General features: G+C 40.4%; 1 protein-coding gene across 1 annotated transcript; it reads right to left on the bottom strand.

Annotated features, from left to right (window-relative positions):
- Nucleotides 1–2,248: 2,248 nt before the first annotated feature.
- fbxl4 (F-box and leucine-rich repeat protein 4) lies at nucleotides 2,249–19,007 on the bottom strand. The gene is made up of 9 exons (XM_068324488.1): nucleotides 18,898–19,007; nucleotides 16,981–17,598; nucleotides 15,039–15,372; nucleotides 12,771–13,015; nucleotides 12,346–12,559; nucleotides 10,516–10,587; nucleotides 8,225–8,349; nucleotides 7,369–7,556; nucleotides 2,249–6,163 (listed from the first exon to the last, which is right to left on the bottom strand). The coding sequence occupies exons 2-9, from the start codon at nucleotides 17,475–17,477 to the stop codon at nucleotides 6,000–6,002; spliced, it is 1,839 nt and encodes a 612-aa protein (XP_068180589.1). The 5' UTR covers nucleotides 17,478–17,598; nucleotides 18,898–19,007; the 3' UTR covers nucleotides 2,249–5,999.
- Between the last annotated feature and the right edge of the window lie 1,331 nt (nucleotides 19,008–20,338).

The raw sequence follows: 20,338 nt of genomic DNA, 5'->3' as shown, positions 1-20,338 counted from the left end.
ATTACAGTTTGCACACTTAAGTACACAAAAGCGCGTGTGCGTTCATTTGTAAACGTGTTATTGTTTAATTATAACTTCACATGAACTTTGCTGATCAGCGGAGCGAATCGTGTCTTCCCTTCAGTGCACTATTATTCAGCCTGTAATTGCTTGGCCTGTTTGTGAAGCATGTTTGTCTCCCAGCGAGGCCGTCTCAGACGGGTCGTGTCCCAGAGCCTCTTTGAGGACGTCCACGAGCCTCTAAATGGTTTGTGTTTGAGGCCACTGACGGAGCAGGAAGCTTCAGATGGGCAGCAGCTAGTTCCAAAAAAGTGATTAAATAAGACTGAGTAAGAATAACAGCTCATCGTCGTGTTCTCTGCTTCTTAACATACAAGATTAAAAAGAAAACACAAAAAAGTTCAGTCAGAGAGACATTATCTCACAATGAACTGCAAACAGAATTGATTAGTTCTTGATTTTTATTTGTATATTTGTAACCTGAGGGAAATTATCTTCGCAAACATATTTATAGTTCACTTCTCACACTTTAACATTTTCTTCTACTCTGAGGAAAGAAAGAAGTTTTTGGATCTCAATATAATATGATAAAATTAAAAGCACATCTTTTACTTTTAGCTTTTTTCTTGTGAGACATGGAACACTTTAAGCTTCGAAAAATCTTTAAAAGGCAACAATATGAGGAAAATTAATAGTCCCATCCACACCGAGGCATAAGCATAGAGAAGGATCAAAAGCAGATGTTGCTTTGGGTTTAATGCCAAAAAGTTTGGGCACCTCAAGAACAAAATGTCTGGAATACATTCTTTGAAGATTTTTAAGCAGAAACACAGGTGAAGAAACTGTTCAGAAACCAGAAACGTTTAGACTACATCTGCAACACGATCCTCATCAGTTATGAATCGTCTCAATGGTGGTGTCATCTATTTACAGTAACAACACCAGGGTATCACACATATTTGTATTTGTGCACGACAAGGTGTGAAAATGAAAACAGTTGTTTTCTGGGATTTAGACTCAGCTAAAAAAAAAAACATGGTATCTTCACTGCTTTGAGAATCCAACTACGGATTAAAGTATTCAGGTGGATTTGAGAAGCTCAGTGCTGACATTCTCAACGTCATCAAAAACAAAGAAAAAATAATAAGCTTTAGTCACAGCAGTGCTCCGACTGACAGACTGACTTCATTATTAGAGTCTGAGCTGAGAAACTACAGAAGGAAAACCAAGTCACATAATGACAGGTATGACGGCGAGGCCTCCCCCAGGCAGGTCTGAGGCCTGAGGAAGACTCACAGGAGGAAGACAACAACACTCTGCACACGTCTCACCAAAGATGGGGCTATTAGTCACCGGTGAGGTGCTGCCATACTTGTGAAGATAACTTCTGGTATCCTGCAAGAAGAGAGGAGGCACGGGGCAACCAGGTGGCTACCTCCTAAACCTTCCTATGTTTACATGCTGGACTTATCGTCCAGGCATATCTCCATGCTTTTACCCCTTACAGACTCACCAACTCACGTCTGCACTCTAGAAAGACAAAATAAAAAGATGAACAAATTGCTGAAGATCCCCCCTCGGATAGATCAGACTCATAGAGGAGCAAGGCAGCAAGAAATCACGCTCTAGCGCGAAACAGAAAGCTTCCATGAATCATGTTTGCGCCCCGCACTCACATGCAGAGCAGCAGAAACGGCGGCAGCGGCGTTGTTGGCTGAGGAATAATCATTGGGGAGGCAGTCCAAATTAATACTTCAGCTGAAGCTGCCTCGTTCTCCATCATTAGTGCACATTACAGGACCACAGTATACATCATTAAACCAGGCATAAACAATTCATTAAAAGGCCGTTAAGAAGACAAGCTAATGTCACATCTCTCTGTGGTATTAATAGACTGTAAAATGGTACAGGGTTAGAGCAAAAAGGATCATTCCGCCAGTACAATCCAGTCAGTCACCCTGACAGATGGCTTCGCTAGTTGTTGTGGATTCAGTAGACGACCCTACTTTTCTCCAATCATGTTTAAGCACCTCCACATATGAAGCCTCAGCATGACACAGCAACATCATTTTCATTTGCGCCTTTAGCGGTGGTGCGCTTGTTCACTGAAGAATAAATAACAAAATCACAATGGAATATTCACTCATGGAAGATGAGCAAGTTAATTGCAGTTCCTCTGTCTTGCCGTCACATTTCTTTTTCAATAAACATCCTCGCAGGATCAGGAGAGAACCACACAGACTCAGAGTCGCTGCTTCAGACTGCAGTTTATTTCCAATCCATTTTCATCAGGACAGAGGCACAGTGTTTTCACACAGCAGTGCAGAACAGGGAGCACCGCTGCATGTCCCACCAACCACACACGCATTCACACATTCTGGGTTGGGAGAGAGGAGGATGCACGTTGTTACAGGGAACGGTGTTAACTCAGGCCAAAGCAACAGGAACACTGGTGGTCAAACTGCTTCAGAGCAGAGCTCATTAATGACACTGATAGGCCTGTACACTATAGATGACCAGTGGGTTCATTAGAGGAGTCATTAGGACATGTATGGAAGGAAATTAACTAAGTCTATGAACTAAAAGAAAAACCTGATTTCTAATATTTTTTTCCCACAAAACACCACTGAGATTAGAAATAAATTGAAAATAAAACAGTTTCCACATTAATTCTAAAAGGAGAGTAGAGAGTCTCTGAATTCTGGGTATCCTGTGTAATGATGGGTGTGTTAAGCCGAGCTTAGCACAAATACTGGAAGCAGCAAAGCTGCCAGGATCAAAACTGTTGCCAAGATAAACTATTATGCACAAAAAATAATAGTAAATTTACTTTAACTCATTTAACTGCTCTATTTTAACATGTTTTCCATTCTGGACCATTATCTGGACCATTTTCATCAAAATTAATTCAACTTAAAATTTGAATTAAGAAATTTTAAAGAATATCTCAAGGAGTGTTATAAAAATCATTGTGCGCAATCAAATTTTTTTTCTTGAACAGAAAGTCATTCTTCGATTAAAAACACACTAAGGTTGCGCTCTAGACCACACTTCATTCTGCAGAGACCCGACTACTCTCCCATGAGGAAGCACTCAGTGACAGGATGAGAGCAGTCTGCCTTTAACAGGAAGAAACTTCAGGTCGAACCCCTCCTCTTGGCAGACCACCCTCTGAGTTTAAATAACAGGTTTAATACAACAGGGAAAGAAAATTAAATATTCTGCATATTATTTACCATGGATGATATATAGTACATCATATACACTGGTCAAATATAGGTGATGGATTTAAGACTGTATTTCTGCTTTATATTACTTTGGTTGCAATTAAAAGCAAAGCTCTTCACTACAATCTACACATGGACAACACACCACAATCAAACAGGAGTATAAGGCACAAATATCGACTCGTAGCATGTGCTTAAAACAAAACTTCAAGTTTTTTTTCTTCAATGAAATACTTCTCAATCTCTTTGCCACATTGTAACTATGGCTTCATATATTACTACATCAAATAAGGAGGAACAGAAATAAATTCTTTACAATCACACAATTACTGCATCATCCCACACCTGATTAGATCTATATTTTTCCCAATGCTCAGCTGAAAGTAACCATGAAGCGGACTCAGTCTGGTGTTACTGGTGTGCTGGCTTCTGGAACAAAATACATGTAGATTAGACAAGATGAAATATTTAAACCCCTGAGTTACAGGACAAATAATGCAAACCCACTTTCATGTATTTGTATTAAAGCGACTAATAGAGACAACACTTTCTGTAGTGAGCGAGAGCGCTACAGGATCGGATGCAGAGTAATCCTTTTGGGCGATTGTGCACTGTCACTTAATGTGCTTACAGTGTTTGTTGTTTTTCGTAACTTATCATCATAAAAACACTTTCAAACTCAAAAGGCAGAAAATAAACCTCACTTATAATGGTTGCGTTTAGTCTCTCCACACGGGGCCTGATATCATTTGATAACATTTAAAGGGCTGTTTAAACAGACATGATGGAGTTTGTCAGCCCCCTATAATAAAACCAATCAAGACTCCTTGTTGTGAGTCCACACATTCAACAAGGATGCAGTACTGCATATGTGCATTGAGAGCGCTAGGCCGGCGTACATGATCACTTCATTAGCAAGAACAGCATCAGGAAACAACAGAAACACTACTAGCCTCGCCAACAACCCCATAATGCTGCTGTTTTGAAGACAACTCAATGCCCAACATGTTTCCCAAATCTATACAATTGAGCTCATTAGTCAGCCACAACTAATACCCAATTATCAAGAGTCAATACAACATAAGGACCTTCTCAACACATTTTAAAAGGATGCAAAATATTGTCTAATTATAATATCCAAAGAAAAAAAATCAATGCTTTTTTCTCAACATCACACTCTCTTACTTCCCACAATCATCACAAATTAAAAAACAGAATCAAATTGAAGTGACCAATTTAGATGTAAAAACAGTCCAGTTGTTTCCCATTTTGTTCTGTCCTCTGTTCCTTTCCCAGATAAGATCCAAAATGAAAAATAGTGATATTAAGCTTTGAGTAGACGGCAGCAGTCAAACAGAAGCTACTGAGTGTTCAGTGTCAATGACAACAGGAAAACAACGTGAAAACATTGTGGACTTCTACACTTTATAACTGAGGCTTGGGGACCAATGATCATCATGATTCCCTTAAACAAAGGAGCAAAGTAATCATTAATGATGAACAGAACGGCCTATGTGATTATGTTATCATTAACATTGAATAGGTTATTGAAAAATCAGACCCAACCAGAAATGGAAAAATAGAACACAGATTTCCATTGTTCCACAGATCAGAAAGTCAACTGCATCAGGCACGTTTAATCTGGATTTTTTCATCTACAGATTGGACGACAAAGAAAACTTGAAGTTCATCTTAACAAGGGGGAAGTTTCCAATCAGGTCACATTCTCTTCTTAACAGATTTCACCAAATCATTTGTGGGATAGATGTGGAGAGGAAGTGCATTTACCATGCTGTAGATTCCTCCACACTTTGATCAAAAAAAACCAAATGATTCAGTCTGAAATGATCAAGAAATCTGGATTGTTTACTAAATGTTTCAATCATTTCCTTTAACACTACACAATCTGGGTTCTCCAAGGTGAGGGCTTGCATCTTTTCTTGGATTCCTATCATCATCACATCAAAATCTGGACATTTTGGGGGTTTGAGATGTCTGCCTGTTGTTGATCTGATAGCTTGTTTTTTTTTAATATATATACAGTATATGTATATGTGTTAATTAAAACAAATGTTGTCCCAGTCTGCTTCTTCACAAGTTTTCACATATTTTTTGGATGAAAACATGTTGTCAGTGGATCTCAGGTGGAGGACAGTTGACAGTTTTCAACTTGAGATTCTCCTGTATGCTCCTTTTCTCACAGCACAGCTTAGTTTGTGAATGCTTGTCTGACTTGACACTCTGCACATTATGAAATCAAGCTGAGTTCACACCATTGTTTTCACCTTTTAAATTAAAGTATGATTTTCTGACAATGAACTGAAACAGGCTTTGTGTTGACGGAACGGTCTTAAAACAGTGGCTGCACATTCAGAGAAAGCACTGACTAACGCTCTGATCTGTAATTATTTCACCAGCTTTCCTCAAGGTCTCCAATAAGGGTACGCTTCATTCTAATTTGGTCATATGTCATTGTCCTAAGGAGACGTTCAAAGACCAGGAGATATCTCCTAACCTTGTGCTGCTCAGTAATACACTAGTGGTGCTTCATACCTTGGGAAGATGTAGCAGCTTCACAACAACATACCTGATTTCAAGAACCCAAAATAAAACAAATAAATAAATACCAACTCACATACAGTAACCTTATGACAGAGTCAGTGGTTGTTTGTGTTCTTCTAATTCATCAAGCACAATCTCCTGCAGCATCTCGCCTGATTCCTTCACTTTGGGGCATTGCCCTGTGGGTGACTAAAGGAGATGAACCTGCGGTCACTGAGTGAAACTCCTCTTGATGGCAACATTGGGGAAGACAGCAGAGAGCTCCTGGACCGCCCTCAAGTCTATCTGCGAGCAGAAGGAAACATCCAGGAGGAGAAGTTGTGGACAAGACTGGAGGAGTTTCTTCAGTGAGGCGGCACTCACCAACCGGGTACCTGTCAGCACAGTCAGAACGGGGATAAGCGCAGGAGAAAAACATCTAATTGTAGCTCTCAGTAAATCTGGATAAACCAGTAAATGTCTGAGTAAATAAAAAAGTTCATGAATTTCTGTTACATGCATAATATATTAATTTAGAGATTGAAATGAATGAAAAGATCTTATTAAAAGTGTAAACAAAAACTGCATGCAATGATTTCTTTCACTAAGAAGATAAATTTGTTCCTGATTGCAATTTAAACTTGACAACTGATTTAGTGTAAATAAGATTTTGATGTCTGACATTGTATCAGGTTATTTATGTATTTATGTACGAAATAATTACCCCCATGCATTTCAACAAATCCTACATTCTTTATACAAATGATGGTTTTTATTTAAGACATTTTGTAGGGAACAGGGACTGTATGATAGAATTAGGACCAGCACTTGGATATTTAAATTCCAGACATTGCTGTACATTAGATAAGAACTAGTGACCATCATACCAACACAAACCCACAGCGTATGATATAAGCAAAGGTGAGTAATGTGTCACATGTAGGTATGCAACAAGCAACATAATGATAAAGAGACTTAAATGGGATCTAACAATTTGGCAGTAAAACTCAGTATTGACAGGAACGGGTTAAATAACAAAACATTCTTGAGATATCTAAGACTTTGCTCCCACTGTTCTTTGACACATACGAAGAAATAAGAAGCAAACAAGATGATGAGCTTGGCATGAAGCCAACCTGATGACAATGTTTGCACACCCCTGGCACCAGATGTAGAGCTGCTCTACATCCGTTACTATTTAAATGTGACCAAGTCCCACATTCAGTAACAGGGTTACCCTTGCATTCATTTATTTGGAGCAGCCACTACCGTTGGAGATGTGCACCTTCCTATTGCTTATTAACTCTTTTTCACAAACACTACACAAAGACTTGACTTTGGCTGACCAGCAGGTAAATGAGTGCCTGGAGATGGACATTTGGTAAACCATTATAAAAAAGTTTCCTCATTGATTTTATATCTTTCTTAACTAGTAGAACCCTCAACCCCGACCATTTACTGACTACTTTACAGACTGTTCACACGATATGCAGTTGTTTTAAGCCTGTAAGTGCACCTGGTCACTGAGAGGTCATTCAGTACCACGTTGATGTTTTGATGTTTGTGACTGGACATCCACGTGTGGCTGATAAGAACTCACCCAGAATGTCGAGGTGCTGCAGTGAGGAGCAGACACTCGCCAGCTCTTCAATGTCTGAGTCGCAGACTGTGCGATTGGCAGTGAGGAAGAGTTTGCGCAAGCGGGGCAAGTTGCGGGCGAGGTGCTGGAAACATCCGGTGCTGCTCTGCAGTGTGGGACACCATCCGAGGTCCAACTCCTCCAGCATCCTGACAAAACCCAGAGCAAATAGAAGAACACTGCAGTGACTCGGAACAAAAATGTAAACATTTCCTGAACACAGATGTGCCGTGCTTAAGCTCTCTCTAATAGCTCTCTCTCTGAATATCTTTTGTTCGTAGTGTGAAAGGCTGCAATATGATTAATGACTGGACTGGAACTTGTGGTGGTCTACTTATCAGATGGTCGGTGGTTCAATCTTCAGCCCTACATGTTGAAGTCTCCTTGAAGAAGTCACTGAACCCCACATTACTCCCAGTGGTTGTTCCACTGGTGTGTGAGTGATGGTGTGATTGACTGTCACCACCACTGTACGAATGTTTGTGTGAAGGTGGGTGCTGGCTAGAACTGTAGAACGCGTTGACTAGTTAGTCAGACTAGAAAGGCCCCATATGAAAACAGTCCATTTCTGTTACCTTAAAAAATCTCTAATGTGAGAGATTTAACAGAGCGAACACTTACAGTATTATTGCAACTATTGCTCTACAAATATGTCGATACCAAAAAGTGAACCTCAGCCGCTACACTCCTTCATAGCGACTAGATTAGTCTGGCAAGTGTGAAGGGAACAGAAATGTAAAAATGACTTAAATGTGGATTAGACGAACACACTACACACACACACACGAACAGGACTGAACCCTCTGACATCACCCACCTGCAGCCAGAGACGAGCTCAGCCAGGCCTCGGTCAGTCAAGTTTCTACAGCGCCAGAGGTCCAGTGAGCAGAGGAATCGACAGCGGACAGCCAGCATGCTAGCCACTACATCGTAGTCCTCGATCTACGGGAGGAACAGAGGACCCACATCAGCCTTAAAATGGCCCCTAAAAGAATGCTACTCTACATCAGACAGCTGGTTTTAGTTTTTATTATTTCTGTCAAGCAAAATCATCAAGAGACAAGTGATTGTGTAAAAGTTGCTTCAGTTTATGTAGTTATAATAAACTTCTATTTCTCTGTGGCATACAGTCACACAACTCCATAATTTCCCTTAAGGATGGCAGACAGAACTACGACAACCAAGCTGTGAGGCGGAATGAAGCCGTAGGTGAGTCATAGCTATTTCACCCCAAACATTTTGTGTGTTTTGAACAAACTTTTGGAATGTAGCGATAATAATCTGATTAACTGTATTGGCTGACTTGAGGGATGTAGTTTGACTTCGTCAAGAGAGAACAAAAGCTCTGAGAGAAGAAACCTTCACCAGAAAATAAATGAAATAGTCTTTCAAGAACTGATTTGTGTTTGCAAAGCTGTTATTGTTCTTTGGTGCCGGGTAATGACGGCCATATTTCATCCTTTCATCCAAAGATGAAAGCAAAGAAATGCAATTTAACAGCCACACAGTCAGTGCAGGCACCTTACCCATAGAAATGACAGACCGCAGAGCACTTCTCTCAGTTAGCAGTGGACGGATAGTAAAACTTTTGGCTTAAAGAGCTGCTATAATAATCTATTCCAATGCAGTGTTGCACCATGTTGATGTCAACAATGCATTATAGAAAGAGCACAAGAAAGAATTGCTGTGAAAGTTTGGATTTTCTTTTCCATTTTCTCACTTGTCACACGATAATCTGCCTCAAACGTCCATCAGCTGGATGCAGGTTTCAGTCAAACATACTGTAACATATGATTACTGTCACCATTGACACATATTTATCACATTGCATCAATCCTTAAAGCATCATAAACAAAACACCATGATAGACATTATTCAGCCATTCTGTTTCTGGCAGTTATATGAGATCAAACCTGCCCTCTTATAGCCGACAGCTAGCATGGCACAACCTGAAGACTGCATTTAAGATAAACTAACTCATTCTAGTTGTAACAAATCTTTGTAGTTCCTCTAAAACAAACTAATCACCTCACTCTGTTTGTCTAGGATGATCTGACAATCATGACGTGTGTTTCTGTGTTTGTAAACTTAAGGTGCTTCTGGGTAGATTCTTTTATTTCTAGACAGAGGGAATCGAACTATTCTCTTTTTTCCAACAAAATGACAAGAAGTTTAACAGCTGCTGTCTGGATTTCTGACGGATGTGAGAGAGCCATCAATCTCCCTCAACTTGCTCTCAACTAAAAAACCAACAAGCTAAACTTGCCAAACTACTCCTTCAAGGCCATGTTAAAACTAGGACTCCTCTAAATGTTCGAAGCCTTGATTATTGTCATGGCTATCAAAATCCAAAATCAAGGACTTAAATGTTTTAGGGCTTTTTTATACAAAGGAGAAGTTGACTTTGCTGCAAAAAATGACAATATGTAATTAAAAATTCATGGTGACAAGTTAGCCTTTAGGGCTTTCTTTCAGAAAGGTACTACATGTTTAACACAGAGAGAGGACCTGTTTTCAACCGATCTGTGATCTTTCCTAACCTAGATGTTTAGCCATTTAATTTAAAATACAGATTTTGTGCCTAAACTTAACATAGCTGAAAACTAAAAAAATAAAACATTCAGACTGGGATGTGAAAACCAGTTTTCTGTGTGACAATTCTTGTATAAAACCCACTCACCCACAGCACTGTGCTGACAGGAACACTTAATCAGTATTTACACACTGTGTGCTTTCTGCCAGAGGCTTAGGCCTCCCCCTAAAACCAAAATGCTTCCACAAGCCTGGGAGCATTTCTAGTTCAGGTGACCAAAGGTGTCTCTCAGAAGCTCTAATTTCATTCATTCTCATGTAACTCTATGATATCATCAGGTTGTATAATGTAATTAAAAGGTTCCTTTGAGGATGTTTTATCCAAATCTTCAACTCAACAAGATTGTTAGCACATGAATAAGTGCAACACCGTTAATGTCTCGGTCATCATTTGGACAAGATGCTACTCTACAAAGGCACACATAAGGTTGCACCTTAGCAGATTGCTATCCTGTTAGCAGACAAGTGTACAGTATTTGCACTCTTCTCTCTATCTCTGTGGGTGTGCATTCTCACCCTCACACAGCTCCCCAGGTTGAGGTGTCTCAACTCAATGCAGAAAGTCAGGATTGTGAGAAGAGCTGTTTGCTACAAAGGAACAAGGAGAAAGAAAAGAGACATACAAACAGTTAGGGTTTGACAATCAACATGTCCAGTCTTGTCATCTGAAGCCCCCATCTGCCACCCGAAGCCCTCAGGTAAACCTTTATGTATTTTAGAGGGTGTCCTTCTTTTACATCTCCTTATAAATACAAAGACAGTGGGACACCTCTCCAGTGGTACTACAGCCGAATAAAGCTATGGGAGTTCAACACTGCAGCTGCCAACACATGAACCTCAGCAGCAGCAGCAGCAGAAAGTGTGACAAATGAAAGTGGAAGCCTTTTACACGCGCAATTGTGTGTGTGTGTGTGTGTGTGTGTGTGTGCGTGCGTGCGTGTGCGTGTCCGTGCGCACGTCGGTGTACGCTTCCGTCCATCACTGGCATCTTTATAAACGCCTCCCGGCGAGCTCACTATTTAATTAGAGAAGTGACAGGGTAATGACAGCCGAGATGTCAGGGCCTCAAACAGACACACAGCTCACTCTGTCTGTCTGGGAATAAACAACTAGCAGCATGATGTCTGGCTCTACCACAGAAACCCTACACTGCCTGCTGCCCACAGCACCACTCTGAAACATGACTAACACTGGTGAAACACTAGGAAGCATCATACAAACACAGGACTGGGGTTTTATATGACAGCCAGACCTGATCCTGAAGCACTTTATGGTTTTTAGGCCCTTAAAGCTCAGATTTGTCTCAGCTGATCTTAAAACTGAATGAAATAAATCCAAACTTTAGCATGTACAATAGAATTAATAGTTTATTGAGGACCTATATTATAGTAAGGCTACAAAATGCATTCAGTCAATCTGATGTTCTCATTATTAGATCCATTAATAGGTCAGCTAGTGGCTAAAGCTAGCATTCCAAACTGCTCGAAGCACACACACCTTCTGCATGCGTCCTGTAATACGGGTTTCAAGTAGGAATGATGTGGCCTTCAAGCTAAAATATTTGAAGACTCCACTAGTCTGTTGAGATGGCAGTGACTGAATTTCACTGTAGAAATACTGGTGTTTGTTGTTTCAGCATGAATCACATTCTCCACAGCATAGCTGCATGTATGAGACAAAATAACAACCAATGCTACGTTGATGTAAAGTTGATAAGAACTGCCAATAACTGTGATGGCAAATAATTAAGCAAAAGGTGATTGTTGAAAAAAATGAGCGCAACCCTGAAGTTGGCGCTGTCAACTGAATCAAATCATTTTACTTAGACAATCAGGTAGAGAAAGCAGTGACTCACACACGTTTTCCCGAGAAGCTGAAATTAGTCTAACGTTTATCCATGTAACACTTCTGATGACATGTTTACTGCCTATTCCTAGTTTTTCATTTAAAATTTACTGTCGGTAAAGTGCTGTCTGCAAACTCAAACTCAAGACTGAGAAGCTCAAGTCTTAAGGACACATGAATGAGTTGTCCATCAAAAGCTCAGAAAAACGTAAAGTTTGTCTATGAAACCTCCACAAACTCAAGGCAAATATCTGCTGCTTCACAGTTCTCAATGTCTCCCTCTAAAATAATCAAATTCCCACAACTTTTCCATCTGCAAATATTCCTTTACATTACAACTATGCAACAGTGACGGGAAATTAATTCTTCCAAGTTTAGAGGACTGTCCTGAAATTTCTTTCTTTAAGCACGTGGGAGGAAGTCAGATCATTCACAGAGGAACTGTACACGGCAACTCCACGCAAAAAAACCCTTCTGTGATAAACGTGTGACCACACCTACCTCTATCTTGGTTCGGTAGAGCACCAGCCTTCGGAGCCGTGTTAGTTTGGAGATGTGTGTGAAGGCCTGGGGGTGGAGGCGGTCGCAGGAGGACAAGTTAAGCTCTTTTAGCCCAGGACACGTCTGAGAGACGACCTCCAGACATGCCTCATTCAGGAAGTGGCAGCAGGATAACTCTAGGCAGACCAGGCTGAGACCGCAGGCCTTCATGAAGCTAAGGGAAGAACGGATGAACGACTTTATTCCACATCAGCAAACTTCTTGTCCAATCGATCTGGATTTAAGACAATAAGGACTAACATTCTTTTATATGATCTTTTTTTAATCATGAAAGTTTCCCTCCCTCAAAACAAATATGTATTTTCTACTTTCCCAATGTCACCTCCCTGCTTTGCACCAGTCACTATGAAAGTCAACCATCTAACCTGCTGAAGCCCGTTAGGGTGAGAGCCCCGCGGCTGCCAGTCCAGGACAGATTGAGCCTCTGGAGGAGGGTGCAGCGGCTCTGCAGGTGTCCCAAGGAGGTGTCACTTAGCCGGGCCCAGTAGGGCTGCAGGCTCAGCTGGGTGTACTGCAGCGGGTCACAGCAGTGCTGGTGCAGCAGCTTACAGCTCTGGGCCAGACGGCCAAGGTCTGGCAGGGTCAGGTGGCTCAGGATCAGCTGGATGAGCTACGGATGAAGGACAAGGAGAGGGGTTAGGACAGGAGATATGGGGGGGGGGCAACGAATTCAGATTAAAAAAAACAACGCAGAACACAGCATTTAACAGTAGAGCCTGGTAGGCAACAGAATGAAAGTAGAGAATGTTGACTGCATCCCTCCTGTCAGACACATCTAAACTGAGGTTACTAAATAACAACAACATCTGAATCAAGGTGAGGCTTGTTTTGTAATGTCTGTGTACTGAAAGACTGTGTGTGTGTGTGTGTGTGTGTGTGTGTGTGTGTGTGTTGCCATGAATTAACAATATGCAGTGTTCAGTCGGGTTATCAGCTGACAGATAATAGCTGTATTGTGTTTCTGAAATAAACAAACAGCAGTTGTTAAGACCGTCATTAATGGCGGGAGTTGAGAGAGGAGATAAGCGACTGAACATCAAGACAGCTGTGGGTGTTTTGAAGCTCACCTCTGACAACAATAATACATCTCCATGGTATGAAAGTGACTATGAGGGAAAGCAAAATCAGGTGCTGGAGCGATTCCAAGCCACACAGTTTACAGGTTTGTGTGGAATATTGGGAAATACAGCACAGATGGAAACTCGAGTACAAACAATAATTTACAGCTAGCTGTTGAGTTACTTTAGCACAGCAGCCAGTAAAACAAATACTGCAGGTCTTATTAATTAATCCATTGTTTTAGAGGGTTAGAATAAAAACCGCCAAGAGCTTTAAGAACTGATCAGTGTCAAAGTTGACAATTAATCATCACTAAAGAATTGAAAGTTATTTTGAATGCATTAAAAACTGAATATTATTTGCATCCTGCTCGCCAGTGTGGATTGTCTGATTTCTTCTAGATATGTTTGGATTGTTGATCCCCACTGTGGTCACGCTCTCTAAGTTTTACAATTCAGTGTCATTACATAAATTAAAAGATGCTAAAAATGACCAACAGATTCATTACTGCATAGTTTTCACCTACAGACAGCAATATCATTCTGTATAATCAACCAATAATACAACACAACTCTCTCAGATTTGAGCATCAGCATATGGAAAAGAGGATGTGTAAGTTACTGCCAGTATTGTATATGTTAATATTTTTATGTTGAGAAACAACAAAATGAAATTAAATGCAATTTTTTATTTGTTTACAAGACAACTCCAGTGGACATTTTAATGGAATCAATTATTAATAATGTATTTGGAAGATTACATCACAATGATGACTGTTCCCACTAATACTCAACCAGTAGCATTTCTGAGGAGATAAATTTAATCACCCTGAGGCCAAATTCATAAAACCTTGTAAATCTGTGATTAAAACTATACATTCTTTCAATTAGATTTACAAAGTTGTGTACTTCCAGTTATAAATGGATGTAGAAATCCCCTAAAACATTGTTGAAAGCTACGACCTGCCACCGGCTAAATGTGGGTGATTTTGTGTCGTTGAGGTTGAATATGCCGATCGACAGTGACACAAAAGTAGAGTAACACAGCTGTGGATTTGTGACAGACTGGAACACACGCAACAGTCCACCTACATCGGCTTTAAACAGAGCTACTTCAGTGACGCTGCATCTGACAAAAGTGAGTGTGTGATGCAGCGACTGTTTCATCAAAGAGGTTCAGCAGCATCACAGCGGCTCTCATTTACGCACAATTACAGGTATTTACAACTTCTCCACCATTTATCACACCTGTGAACCGTCGTTACAGAAATATCCCATCAACATTAAACATCAAAAAGATGTTCAGTTAATATCAAGTGCTGATGTTAAAACAAGAGTCAGAAAGTGCATCACAATTCAGAATGAAAATAAAAGTTTCTGTGAAATTATTTATGTGAATAATCCATAAAACAAGGAATTTTAATTTAGAAATTCCCTTCTAAATCACATTTTACATCTTGTACTAATGCCACCGCAGCATTTCAGATTCAGTGGCAGATGTGTGTGAAGCTGGTCTGAGGTGAACACATTCTCACATTTCTCTGGTGTTCATGGGTGGGACAGGTTTGCCATTACCTCATACGGCAGTTTGTCAAAGTAGCCGTTGCGAGTCCTCTGGTGCTTTACGTCTCCTTGCCTGAATGGTCCTCCCACGTCAGACAGCTCCTCCTCGCTATCGCTCAGGTCGCTGATGTCGATGATGGGCATCTTATAGAGGGCCAGCATGGGCCTCTCTTTCACCCCACGCAGGATGACGGCGTCCAGCTCAGTGTAGTAGTCCAGCAGAGAGCTGTTGACCTCCAGACGCAGCAGGTTGGTGGGGAAGTTGATATGTTTGATGTTAGGGGAAAACTGCCGTGCCTGGGGTGTCAGAACCTTGGTGGGCTCCCCTGACCAGAGCACCTCCCACCTGAGCAGGATAAAGTGTAAGCAAGAGCAGTGTAAACACACAAGTAGGAGGCATCAAGTACATGTATATGTGGGCGTGTGCATGTATATAAAAATGTGTCTGTTATTAAATACACACATTATATATACAGTATAAACAGTATATTATATACTGTATACACACATATACCCAAAGTTAATTTCTGATCTCCTTATTGTTATTTTTAACACATTTTTGATTAGTTTAAGTTTAATTTCACTTGTTCATCGCATTGAATTTCTTTGTGGCTGCTGCCTTGGTTTCATCATAGTAAATGGTACGTGGTCTTTGTATTTTCAAAGAACTATTTCCTGCTTGGCAAAGTCAACAGTGCCGTATGGTAGAAAATATTTAATTAGAAACTTGGCAAATTTGTTCACCCAGTTTGTTTCCCATCAGAATAAGCATGTGCAACCATTAACTTGTTACTGAGGTTTTACTCTCCGCTGGTGACAACTTAAACTGTTTTACAGGTAATCGACATGTCAAATTTGAATTTCATTTTAAAAAAAATTTTAATTAACTGTGCCATCTTGAACATCTTTCAACTAAAATGTTTCAACTAAAACACATACACCTAACACTTAAGCAAGAGGATAGTCATTCTTTTTTAATAAATCACACTGAAATATGGAATTCAATATAACTTTCCAAGGATCATCTTCCATGTTGTATAACAAAAAAGACATTACATTTCAATTCATGTAGTACTCATAAGACATTTATTAGCATAAACTGAACCTCCATTTAACAAATGCTCCCACAAACATTTAGCTAAGCTTCCAGTGTATGAGTCCCTGATTGAAGCTTTAATCTTCTGTGGACATCAAATAATAATTATTCAACTATCAAATCAGGACAAATCGAGATTTAGCTGTTTGTCATTTCAGCACTGCCTTCTTCCACAGGAATCAGAAGCCAAATCATAACAGTCCACAAATTCATTAGAGACCTTTTAGATTGGACAAAGTCTACCTTCTAGGTTTTGCCAGCTTTCCATTTAATTAATCTTCTTATGGTTGGTTAAAAATGTATAAGGTCAACTGATCCTGTGTAGCAGCAATGATCACTTTATTAACATGACCTTTAACCTTACTAACATGATGCTTGCTCACACTAACATAAATTTATTACCTTTCATTTATTATTAGCCAGGTGTTCTAGTTCCTACAAATGATATTACTGCAAAAAGTCATTGGTACATTTGTGAGCCGACCATTCATCAGATTCTATACTTGTTAGACTTTGGTATTTAGACAACTAGAATTCAAACGTCAGGCTTACATTTGTACAATTGTTTTCACTGTCTGACATCAAAAAGTTTGCGATCTTCTTATAAAGAGAGGGAATAAAATTGACTGAAGCATTCATAAACATTGTTTAAAATTAATTGGTAAAAACATAAGAATTGAGTGACTCAAAAACTTTAAAAATATCATAAGGATTTGTTCAAAAAACTGATCTTTTTTACAACTATGAGTACCTGTAGGTACAGCATGGTGTTCTTAGACGTACTGATTAACTAAGTACTGTATTCCAGCAGTGCAGTGACAACAACCAGTGGTGTTTTCTCCAGGCAGATACCTTTACCTGACATCAGTAGGTGGGCTCTGGGAGAAGGGGTTGTGAGAGCAGGCCAAAATCCGGACAATGGCTCCTGGGTAATAAGTCTCCAGTACATCCACTCCTGTAGGGTAGACAGGCTCCTCAAAGCCAACCTCAATATAATCCTGGCTGTAGAAGCCTTTTGGGGTACGGCGGAAAGGTGGCGGAGCGCTAGCACATTGTTCCCACCATGTCCCATAAGCTCTGAATAACGCCGTTTGAGTGAAGTCCCCTGAGCTGGGATAGACATTGGGTACCCCTGCCAGGTTCCACATGGTGTAAGACATGCTATTCTCACTGCCATAGTGGGAACTGAAGTCCAGAACCTCTTTGGCATACTGCTCCACCTCAACACTGACCGGCAATACCGCCCGCTGGCCAGATTCCACGGCCCGCCGACTGGTCAGAGCCTCACCTCGGGTCCCACTCCTGGAACGCCGCCGCAGACAGATATAGTAAAACATGCTCAAGAGGGTTAACATGGGGGCAGTGGGGGAAAAACAGAGGCTACAGGGAGGAAGAGCCTCCACCTACTGGAAGCGCACTGCCTGAGGGGCTGGGAGTGTACAAAGCGCAGGTGAGGGGCATGGCTGCATGCATGACCTGTTGGTTAGGCAGAGAGAAACAAAAGTGAGAACAGCAAGGCAACAGTTTTGAGGCACCACAGAGAATAACTCCTGCTTATTACTGATATGAACTAAGACTAAACAACACACAAATAAAAGTATTAATATATTTTAAAATCACATGTTGCATATGAGACAATTTTAGTTGGAATATTATATTATTCTATCTTATTTATATATAATGATAGAGGGATTTTCTGTCAGCTTTGTTCCAAAGAAACATATTCCCTTATGAGTGGAGAATTTGACTCGTAGTCCGGAGGACTTCTGCAGAACCAGTGCGCTTCATCTATAATGGCTTTTTGTGACACACTTTAAATCAAGCAATTGTAAATCCTTCAATCCAGACAGGGCACTTGGCAATACTATACTTTCAATAATATTTCAATTAATTGTTCAGACCTAATACAAAAATCCCAAAATTGGCAAAGCTTAACCTATTTGTTTCACAATTTAACAATTTATAGCTCAACATAAAAGAAAGCTTTCCCAAATAAACACTTGAACACCTAAAATGAACATTAATTATATAACGCAAAACTCCAGCTGTAGTTGGATGAATGTCTCACTTAGCAACATAAAGCACCACACCAACTTCACACACGGTCCACAGTTCCCACAACTACCTTATCAGATAGTCCAGAAATACAACCATTTTAATATGACAGGTCTCCATGGCAAAAGCAAGCACACAGCAAAGTTTGTGAGTTAAACCCCCACAAGACATGAGAGCAGCCTTATCTGGTTTAACTAGAAAAGCATAGTGGACAGGGTCAAACTGCAGGTAAATACTTCAAACCACTCACAACTCTGGCCCACTGGCTGGAATCCTGCAGGGTCTTTAAACACTGAAATGTCAGGATTGTAGGACTGGCCTGAGCATCCCGAAAGTAAAATAAACCGTGATGTAAAACAGACGCTTTAATGTTACACATCGGTACCAACAACACCTGATTGTGCGACATTAAAAAAAAACTAGCTATGAAGGCATCTCCAATTTTGCATTACCGTTAACATTGATAGCGTTACAATAGCTTCTAGAAAGGAACAGTTTTCTAAAGATCTTAACGTCGTTGCAGAACAAAGGTTATTGACCACAAACAAGAAGCATGTCTCTCCGCAATTGTTGGCTTCACAGTTAAATGAATGTTGTTAGTCAGCTAGCATTAGCTGGCTAACAGCACGCAAGCTGAGCTGTCAAAACATATCTGTTAGCTTCTATAGCTAACTAAACAAGATGGTTAATCAAAGAGGACTGGATAAATTGTGAATTTACGGTAAACGTAGAATGATATATCCATTCATTAGCAGGACTCCGCTTCTTCCTTGCAGCTTATTTCAAACACCAAAACCACCTTCTAAACGGTGTACCGTATGATGCTTTCAGGGACACTCGGACAATACAATTACGTGAAGCCACTACTTACTGAGAGCTCATTTAGTATAACAAGCAAAAAGAAAGACAACGTAATGAATACCAACCTATATGATAATTTTGACATAAGTGAATTTCGGAAAATTTGTATCAGCAATTGAGGAGAAAGGCGACAGGGAGTTCTATGTAGCTGCTATTTTTGGATGCTCATTGCATCGCTGCCACAACGACTGGCTTAATCTCACCTAATTTCAAAAAGATCACAAGAACACGTCAATGTTTTATTCACACGAGTAATGAACTGCATTTAAGAAGGTTGTATTGGCAGAATTCCGTAGTTTGTGAATGTCGCACTACTTCCGGAAAACTGGTCGTCAACATCCGGTCAGACCTGTGAGGAAACCAGACAAATTTTATTTCCCAGGATGTTTTAAGGCATTTGAAATTTGATGCGTTGTCAAGGGAAAATGGCTCTTGCATGTACAGGTCGTCGCTAAATGGGACAGGCGTCCACTGGAAAACGTCAAGCACCCTATAGTAACCCTGTAATACAATCACGACTCCTTTTTTCTAATAAAGGGCTTCAATTGTCAGTGCCAACTATCCATCTGCCCTATTTCACAGATACTTCAAGAGCCCAAACAAACTGGCCCAACATGATCATCAGAACACCAAAAAATAATGTGAATGTGAGTTTAATTCAGTAACAAAGTTCATGTGGGTCAAAGTACCACAAAGGGCTGATTTATTAAAATGAGTTCCAGTAACATCTGTTCTCTGAAAAGTTAAATATCTAATGATGTTACTCTTGCAGTCAGGGATGGCCAGCCTGGAACAGCCCCAGTTCCAGTTTTCCTGTCCTCAGTATCCTGAATCCACTCCCACTCTATCCACTCATTCCTGTCACCTGTGTTTCTGCAGCCACCTGTTTCCCATCTCCTATCAGGCTGCACCTACTGATGCTCTGATCTGACCTCAGTTTGAGACCAGATTATAGTTATGATCCTACTCTTCAGCATTCCTGGATTATCGTGAGATTTTTGCTTGTGTATTGGATTATGCCTGTTTGTCTGTGTGACATACACAAAAGTTATATTAGATACTTTTCTTGTACTTTGAATAGCCTTTATTTGTATTGAGAATGAATGAGGATCTACGTATATTCTAGGAATACACCTATTCTACACTTCGCCACCAGGTGGCCGCTACGTTTCCAGAGACAGGTTAGCTAGGTGCCAACGTGACGTTCTTCAGATGACCAAGGAAGAGAGAACAACGAACACCAAAACTGACTCTGTCTCGTGTTTTTCCCTATTTATTCAGGTCTACCTGGCAGAGCAGT

Source organism: Antennarius striatus, chromosome 9 (assembly GCF_040054535.1).
Source record: "Antennarius striatus isolate MH-2024 chromosome 9, ASM4005453v1, whole genome shotgun sequence".
In the NCBI taxonomy this organism is placed as follows: Eukaryota; Metazoa; Chordata; class Actinopteri; order Lophiiformes; family Antennariidae; genus Antennarius; species Antennarius striatus.
The sequence above is the reverse complement of the archived record's forward strand: the minus strand, read 5'-3'. Positions and strand labels throughout refer to the sequence as shown.

Bases quoted from the DNA above. Each gene is read 5' to 3' on its own strand.
- fbxl4 (XM_068324488.1), bottom strand. From the start codon at position 17,477: ATGTTAACCCTCTTGAGCATGTTTTACTATATCTGTCTGCGGCGGCGT. The intron at 12,560-12,770 runs GTTAGATGGTTG...TTCTTCCCTTAG, and splicing joins ACCCTAACGGGCTTCAGCAG to CTTCATGAAGGCCTGCGGTC. The intron at 6,164-7,368 runs GTGAGTTCTTAT...CTGTGCTGACAG, and splicing joins GCAGCACCTCGACATTCTGG to GTACCCGGTTGGTGAGTGCC.